Source organism: Notothenia coriiceps, unplaced genomic scaffold (genome assembly GCF_000735185.1).
Source record: "Notothenia coriiceps isolate Sejong01 unplaced genomic scaffold, NC01 NC01_scaffold00025094, whole genome shotgun sequence".
Taxonomy (NCBI): domain Eukaryota; kingdom Metazoa; phylum Chordata; class Actinopteri; order Perciformes; family Nototheniidae; genus Notothenia; species Notothenia coriiceps.
Window position 1 is genome coordinate 78,404 of NW_011357795.1, and position 9,371 is coordinate 87,774.

The 9,371-nt window shown below is 41.4% G+C and overlaps 1 protein-coding gene across 1 annotated transcript in view; it reads right to left on the bottom strand.

Annotated features, from left to right (window-relative positions):
- The window catches only part of LOC104955987 (inositol 1,4,5-trisphosphate receptor type 1-like), a 56,282-nt gene extending 48,986 nt beyond the window's left edge, over positions 1-7,296 (bottom strand). The window contains exons 1-2 of the mRNA XM_010783407.1: positions 7,253-7,296; positions 2,931-3,001 (exon numbers count right to left, since the gene is read on the bottom strand). Of these exons, the coding sequence (XP_010781709.1) occupies positions 2,931-3,001; positions 7,253-7,296 (115 nt within the window). The remainder of the gene's footprint in view (positions 1-2,930; positions 3,002-7,252) is intronic.
- Between the last annotated feature and the right edge of the window lie 2,075 nt (positions 7,297-9,371).

Genomic DNA, 9,371 nt, shown 5'->3' on the forward strand with positions numbered 1-9,371 from the left:
ACTTTTCAGTGTCTCGCAAACTTTTAAAGGTGCACATCGTCATCCGCGCTTTCCGCGTCTATTACCCCGTCCCCTTGTGCTGATGAACGCGTTTTTCCTCGCATGTAAACCGGTCTCGCAGAGTCAAAACCCTAAACAGTTCACCCTCGTAGCCGAGGTTTTTTCTTTTAAAACTCTAAACACACGAAAATACCCCGTCCCCAAAACGCCCCTCGTTGGTGAAACAGTCATCATCCATCTTGATTCTCTTCGCCCGTGACTCCCTGCTTACGAACACGCACCCGTAACGGCGAGCTGCAGCGAGCCGTTTAGTGGAGAAAGTCAATACTGCTGAATACACATACTTTACAGAGATGCTGTATGCGAAACCAATGTGAGTTTGGAAAATTGCACAGTATTTTTCTATTTTAGTATACCTCAACAATGGAATTATGATCAGTGGAAATGGCCATGACACCTCTCCTTTAAGGAATACGTTTCTTCAAAATGAGAAAAATATATACTGGTACTTAAAGGTGGGTTATGTAATTGTGGAGAAACCAGCTCGAGTGCGCTAGAATTTGAAAATACACAACCGGACAAAATCGGCCCCTTCCTTCAGACTTCCATACAGAGCCCCTCCTCCAACACACACGGACGCGCAGATGACCAATGAGGGCACGAGATAAGTTTGTGCACAGATGGAAGGCTGACAGGCAGGTAGGCCATCCAGTTATTTTAGCCGGGCCGGCTCAGATGATTGGTCGTGCTTTTTACAGCGCCACGGCTTCCACAGATGTTTTTATGTATTTATTGTCAAAGCATTTAATGTATTCATTGCTATCGGGATGTTAAGAGCATTCCATGGAATATAACAAAAAAGTGTTTCTGAAATAAATGACATACCCCACCTTTAAATGTATCTCAGTTTTTTTATGTACTATTATTCAAAGCTAGCCAGGTCAAAAATAATCTGAAAAGGCAACATGATATACAACTAAATTAGTTTCACAGTCAGTGAGTCTGTGTGTGCGTGTTCCTGTTCCTTGTGACCATCAATCTAGAGTACCAATTATGACAATGACAGGGACATGAAAAATAAGGCCCTTCATTGTTTCCGACAGAAAATAAAAGGTCAATTTAATTTCATCAATTTGGAAAGTGCACTGTTCCAAGTAAATGGAAATTGGCAGTGGTGTTATTTCACACCTGACTAATTCATTTAAAACTTATTTTGGAAACCTGCCAACATATATATAGAAATGTATTTGTTAGGAAGTGGCAGCCAATGATGTTAGGCTCTTAGTGGCTACTATATTAGCTGCATCTGTTGTCAGCAGGCCAGATAATCATATATTTCTTTTACGACTGATGACAGGGTCAGAATTTTCCATAAAACTGCACAATTTATCCTTCCTGTCTTATGTCAGACAGCTGTTGGTCGTCTAACGGCGTGCCAAATGTTCTTTTAAGACAGATATCTGAAAGCAACAGAGGTCATTCGCATTTAAGCTAACAAATGATCACGTCTGCAGTCAAGCTCTATTTCAAATGCAGGCCTCAAACCAGATAATATGCAAATATAACTAAGCATCTCAAAACGGTTTCAGGAAACACAATATATTTCCCAACACAGGGAAGCACCTTTCGGTGGAATGCCAGAGTGAAATGAATTTGTGGTTGATAATCGCCTAAGAGCATTTCTTTTTTATCTGGTGAACAAAAACCGCCTTTAATAATTCAAGCAGATCTGAAAAAGAAATGGGCCCTCACCCAGCAGAGCCACTTAATCTACTATTACTTTTGAGTAAAAATACAACAGCAATAGAAATCAATCTGAACCAAACAACCCTTACGAAATGCAATCCTCAACAACATGAGAAACAACAAATCAAAAAGACAACCAACGCCCAACTGAAATGACATAAGCCTGTTACTACGTATGGACTGTTCTTGCCTTAAAGGGGCCCTTTAATACTCGTGCAGGTTCATAATTGTATCCTCTCTGTGACATGTTTAAAAAAAAAAGGTATTTATTCTTCTCATACTTCCTGTGCCGCAGCACCTCTTTTCACCCTCTGTCTAAAACCAGAGCCCAGTCTGCTCTGATTGCTTAGCTGGCACATAATGAGAATTCTGATTCAGGTGTATTGAGAATGAAGAAAAAAAGTCTACAACCAAACCTGCAGCTTGTTGTTTTGAATGCCACAACAATAAACAAAAGGTATGCGGGGTTATGAAAAAGTAAACATTTTGATACATCTTTTCCGGGAATCGGTTGAGTGGCAGTTAAAACCCAGATTAACAACAACGAGAAATGTGAGGACAAAGTGTCTGTTGTTAAAGGAGTTCTTGGAGGCTTGCACAATCAATGTAGGAGCAGCTGTCAGGCCATCTAGTATGATCAGATGTTAGCTTGGAGATATTGACCTTTGACAGATCAGTTAACAGCTTAGGCACTATCATTGTTTTTCCCTTCAATGTTTTGGAATCAGATACTCCAGAGCTGCTTTTATAACTCCTAAAATTCACCTGACCTGTCTGGTAACACCAAACACCACATTGGAAAATAGATATGGAGGTTAAAGGAGACATTATGCTCCATTTTAGTTCATATTTGTATGCCTGCCTCTACTGTGACATGTTTACATACTTTAAATGTTTAAAAAAGGTCATTATTGTTTCCTCTTTTCACCCTCTGTCTGAAACCAGAGCCCAGTATGCTCTGATTGGTTAGCTGGCCAGCTCTATTGTGATTTGCTAACCGCCACCAATAGAAGGGTTAGAGTTACATGTTGATGTCACTATGTTACAGAAGTAAACAAAGGAGTCCAATCGCAACAATAGCTTTGACCTAATCTTCTGAAAAAAGAAGAATTACCACAGACACAGTTATGAAACCCTCAACTTTCTGAAAATCCTGACATTTACTATAGATTTTGAGGCCTTACCTCTGAATTTCTTGGGTGGGTTGTTGAGGTCTCCAGTGTCGGGTTGCACCACACAGCGGTCGTCCACAAGCCTGGGGACACAGCCATCATTAGGATGAGTCAATCACTCAAAACAAATGCTATTACAAATGTAACAATACACCCTCTAAAAGCATGATAAAACCATTATAATCCTTATGCTAATTATGCTATGAGGTTAATAACTTAGAAGTACCCTTACTACAATCTAATGCTGTCTACTTTTCTACTAAGAAATTGAAAGGAAGCATCAAGTTTCTAATCTGATATACTCAAGCAATTTTGACCACTGCAACATATCCAATTACAGAAAGATACACAGATGGACGACAGTACAATTACCAAGTATGTTTACAGCACTTTAACATGGGACAGGTCCAGGGTCTTAATATTGTTCCAGCTTTCTGGGACTAATGGATCGAAGCCGTTGTTAACAGTATTACTAACTAGAGATGTCCCGATCCGATCACGTGATCGAGGATCGGAGCCGATCACGTGATTTTCAAAAGATCGGAATCGGTAGAAAAAAAATCGGGGATCGGGATTTTTTTTATTTTTCTTTTTTTTTTTAAATTACCTTTTTTTAAATTTTGTATTCAATGTTACAAACAAAATGACCATGTTCAAGTCTTAAAGTCATCCTGAGGCCTTAGTTTTGGTTTCAAATTACAGAACATCATGTATGTGTTGCTTCTCAGTCACGCGCCATGGGCTTCTTAGGTTACTCTTTTTCTGTTCACTGCATAAGAGGTTGCTCGCAAAACCCCTCCATAAAAGACACAATCTAAAATGAGCATGTCCCAATGAAACTCCCAAGCACTGAGACGTGCTGGCGAAATGTACGTATTTTGGGAAGTATAGTCTTCCGCCTGCCCATTATTGGCTCCTTTTCGTTATGTTAACCTGGAACTCTATATCTAAAAGTCGAGCAATTAAAATCAAGTTAACCAATTATTCACATACCCTAATCATTTTGTTACAGGCGACGCCAAGGTCTTTCCGGTTACCACTAAAAAAAAATTGGAGAGAATTTAAGTGGAGGTTATATTAATTATAACCTGTTTTATATTCTTTTAGGAGGTATAAACTCTCCGTCCTTCTTGTTGTAAACAACAAGACAACATTGATTAGTCGCTGCCACGCGTCCCTCTATCGCCCGGTAGATGGTTAGTCGTCTGAAGCTGGGAGGGGGGAAGACAGTTGTGCAGTTCCACAGAACCTTTTTTATGTATTTGGGTTAAACGAGTGCCTCCGTACAGATGTTATAACTTCAGATTAATCAGTGAGACCTATTTGCAGTGATTTATCTAAGTCTCTGCTAAAGTAACAGGTAATTACTGTGTATGTTCACATTTATTTTATGGAGTGGTAGATCCGCGTTGCTATGTATGGGCAGCACACACACTGCTATTACGCGCAATACGCTACGTCCGCTAAATTCTGAGTGTAAAAAAAGAAAAACAATCGTTGCAGACTATCAATTCATCCGTTTACTGAGTTGGTAGTACTAATCTTAATAAAACGACGAACGATGTTTTCCTTTTGGAGAAAACCGAGACGTACGTGTCGTTTGGGGTTAGTGTTAAGTCAAGAACTAGTTGTAGTGTCGTCCTATTGGCTCGATTCGAGTCGAACAACGAGACGTATTGAATTCTAGGTCTTCAGGCACGATTTTAGGAAGTAGGCAATTTATAGCAATTTGTTTTATGGTGTAAAATATCGTAGTTTCAAGTCTTCCTACCAAACGCCTTTTTGTTTATTGACTCTAGCGTTATATTAGTATTAGCTGTCCCCTTTTTATAGCGTTACAGTCGTAAAAAAAGGTTATTAGTCACTTCGGGGATGAGTGCGCTGTGCGTGCATGTTGCGGTCGTGCCCCCTTTGACGTGAAAATTAACGGCTTCACCGGTCAGAACTACTTTGCACCGCTCTCCCAAACAAGGAAGCAGGTGACCGCGGAACCCAGGTATCGATGCTTATCAGTCGAACACTAATTTTTATTATTCTAACTATATATGTAAGTTGGACTCCGGGCAGGATTCTCTTCTTATTCAACTCCGAACTTTCCGCGGTACGAGCATTATTATGGTTACTATCTAGCTATTGAGTGGTCATAGTAGATTTCTCTATCATCGCAAGGCGCACATAATGGGATCACCTACTTAGGTGAGATATATGCGGTCACAACAACATACGGTCTTACGTCTCCTGGAAAGAAGAAGCTGGAACCTGTGTCTACGAGGTGACTCGAGGAGAGGGAAAACCTGGAACCGGTAGTCACGGAGCTACGCTAGTTCCGATGCCTGAGAAGGAGCGGAAAGTCTTTCCTGAGAGAAGTGTGGCTACACAAAAGAGGGAGTCGTAGTGTCTCGAAGACGTCACGTCTCCAAATGACGTAGTCGAATTTTCTATAAATGACTGACTGGTGCGTAGGAGGACTATACACCAAAAAGAAACGCGACGAGATGATGAGACTAATCATGAGCTACTGCAAAGGGGAGTTTATGGGACCACAGCTACTCGATAATTGTTTGTGTACAGAAAATGGATGTATAATCACTATAAACATCTACGTTCCATGTCGAATCAGCTACCTTTCTTGTAAGATTAATAATCGCTTTTCCGGACGCAAATGAAGATTTCCTTCGTTTGTTCACTAATGTTGACGGAACACTGGGTTCAGTCTTTAGAAATAAAAGGTGGAGAGTGAGGAGCCACCCCTAAAGAGGGGTACTGCATATAGGACGATTTGTGTGATATATCAAAACTATTCGTCCTTTACCTGATCTTTGGAAAAGTGACGCAGTACTTTAAGTCTTGTAGGAGGAAAGGTACTCCCAAACCGTGATAAGTCACTACAAGGTCTATAGAATTCTTCCAATGGCAGAATAGTGTGACTGAGGACAGAACCTCGCAACGAGTCTAACGGTTTAGAATTTATAATCTACTCTGAAGCGGACACAGAGGTTGCACTATTTTATTCACACTATACACGCATAGGTCGTCGTGAATACTGACCTGTATCGGATTTTTTGTGTCCACAATCATTATCCCTTACAGGGCTAGTGGAAAACGAACGAAGGCTGAGTAAACTAAAAGTAAACGGGCTATGCTACAAAAGGGCTAGGTTGAAGGATTGAGCGGTTGGGCGTAGCGGCGAAGCGTCTCTTTTCTTTTTGCGGTAGTTCAACAGGGAATTCCAATAAAAAAAATAAATTTAAACTTGGGAGAGATAGGTTGTACCTATAGCACGAAGAAAGAAAGTGTCGTCGAACCTTAGTCAAGTCAACACGTCGTAACCTAGTTTGTTTTATTTCGAATAAGTCATGAGCGCATCGAATGACATGTTAATGTGACGCGGTTAGACAACGGTCTAAACTCTCTTTAGTTCGTTGGTCGGCAGATGTGACTTTTGTGNGATGTCATGCGTTACCCGGAACCAAATGGACCAATCCGTGGAGCCGTTACGATACGTCCGCGGAGCTGTTACGTTAAGCCCCTGCTGATTGGTCCAAATTGACCAATCCACGGACTTCCTCACACACACACTCAGTGCAGGCAGCTCTGCTGATCTCTCCTCCCTGGCTGCAGGCTGATAACAGACAGTTGGGATCGCGGAGAAATTCTCTCTGCAGACCCATTCTCACAGCGTTTATCAACCTTTTTCTTACTCAATATCAAGCCACACTTATTGTTTCGGCTATGCTGTGACTTTGTGTGTGCTCAGAGTGAGTTTGGTTGTGTTTCGCTGTCGCTAAACAAGGAAACCACACCTCCACGGAGCTCAGCGCGATTCACAACGTCCCGACCAATCAGAGCACACTGTGCTCACAGGGAGGGTGGGGGCTGGAGCTACTGGAGCTACAACGAGCCGTTAAGGGCAGAGAGTGAAATTCAGTGAATACACGTAGTTCACAGAGATGCTGTATGAGAAAAACCAAAGTGAGTTATAAATATAAATCTATTCTAGTAGAGCTCAACAATGGAATTATGATAAGTGGAAATGGCCATGACATGGGACCTTTAAGACAAATCGCTTTTCAAAATCATTCATCTCCTCTGCACTCAAACTTTGAAATTCTTGATTATTTATTTACTTATTTATTGTGATGCTATGAACTATTTATCGTGTAAATTGGAACGATCCACATCCAGGCTGTGTGCTTTCTTCCCGTATGTTCCTGCCTGTGTACGTGACATAAGCTGCTCATAACCAAGTGCTCCTTGCAGGATTAATACAGTTTGATTGATTGATTGATCCTATCTTCCTAACATCAACACACATGGTGCTATCCTCAGCTAACCAGCGGCGGTGCAGGTGGCAGCAGCCGTCTCTCAGGGGACACATCCAGTGTGCTGACAGCTAATGAAACACCTACAGTATACACAACGGGGCTATTTATAGATCCGTCCTCTAAGCTTCTCTCGTTCACAGTGAGAGCTCACAGCAGAGGTTGGTGGGGGGGATTGATTACTAGACAAAACAACACTAGATCGGAAATCTGACAAATGAGCTCTGTCATGGTGACAGTCCTCAAAGCTGTTGTTGCCATGGGTGACGCAATCAGTAAGCTGGATGGATCATGAGAGAGGAAGAGGAGGGCTGCACGGTGTGAAGGGTGGTAAATAGAAAAGTGACATGGCAGGAGGAGGAAGATTTCAGCACTTGGGGGGAGGATAGGATAACATGAATGCTGTGCCCTTCTTCACCTTGCAGGAAGGAAAACAAACAAATAGCAAAGAGAAAGCTTGATGCAACGAAATGGAATCTGAAAAATGGAGGCTGACATGTCGGATATATCTTTAAATTTGATTTCTGTAGTGACTTTACTTTCTAATTGTATGCCAAGATTAGCCCAATTTGCACATAATGGGGCAGGAAGGAAGACGTCAAGTACATAGTAAATGGTGCCCAGCATGAAGCAGAAGGAGACTGGTTAATTTGAGGCCGGACTGCAAGCTGAGCACAGAATGTGAGGGAAATAAAAGCAGTGCGGGGTGAACAGTGGGATCCATCACCTCTCAAGTAACCTTATACTTAACATATTTACATTTCTCGATGCCATCGCTCTGTATTCGGCTCAATATTCAAAAATAGGACACAGATTAAGCGACATTTGGATAGAGTCAAGCTACCCGTTGATTAGCTGATCACAACTACACAATTGTACATGTATGGGGTAGTCACTGACATTAAGGTTGAATAGACAAGCCTCATCTGTTTCTGCTTTAAACGTTTCAATTTATTTTTCTATAGCATATTCAGGTTTACTTCGTTTTTCAGATACATACAAAACACCCAGCCCTTCCAACATGGGACTACCAGACGTCGCTATTTTACAAAACATGTTTACACTACATGGAGCTGCCAAATATGATTATAATTTATAAGAAATTGGGCTAAAAAAAGTTGCAATAATCTTAGAGCAGAGCAAGTAGTCTTGGCCTATTACTGTGGGGAAATAAATACTGGAGCTTGATTCTGAAGAGCTCAATTCAGTCCAGTAATAAAGATGGTTATTAGGGCTGTGTTTGCATTACCTGTTTCCTTTTAGAACATGTTTACAGGCTTCAATGTTTTTTAAAAACACATTATTTTTCTCGAACTATCACTCTATATCTAGGCTCTTTCTAAAACACTTTGTTTTGGCGCCTGTCTCTTTAAGAGCCCCCCGAAGAAAATGCATACACCCCTTTGTATTGGATTTTATTGTTCTTATCTATTTTGTATGAATAATTGATGGACCTGTGATACTCAAATGCAGCGAGTGGTTTTTCCTAAAGAGCAGATTCAAAAATGAATGTTTAATCTTATGCTTTCTGACCGAGGCCACCCACAGAAAACTGACAGGGTTGTCCTATTTCCCAGTTTGTGGGTCGGCTGTTACTCCACTTACCCAAACTGATGTGCAAGAACAGTAAAAGAGTAAGATGTCATAATACACCCTCTTTAAAAGATAGTGAGGCATTCTGCAATCATACATTTCTCTCTTTAACTATTAAAGGTCCCATGTCATGGCCATTTCTACTGATCATAATTCCATTGTTGAGGTCTACTAAAATAAATGTATATTGTGCAATTTTCCAAAATCACATTGGTTTCTCATAAAGCATCTCTGTATAGTATGTAGTGGCCGTCTGCGAGACAGCGAGACACAGCGAAACCCAGCCCGAACACACACACCCTCAGCCTGGCTGGGAGTTTGTGTGTGTGCTCACACACCGACTCACAGCCTCGCCGCGTCCATTTGGGTATGGGCACGTCACAGTTCCCAAGAAGCAAACAATGGTAAAAGAGAGATCTCCAACGAGGCGCTCTGGGGCAGCACAGACACGTCTTTTCTGTGTTAGAGTTTTACTCCCGACAGAGTGTACTTTGAGGGTTTGTGACTCTGCAGACCGTTTACATGCAGAACAACCTTC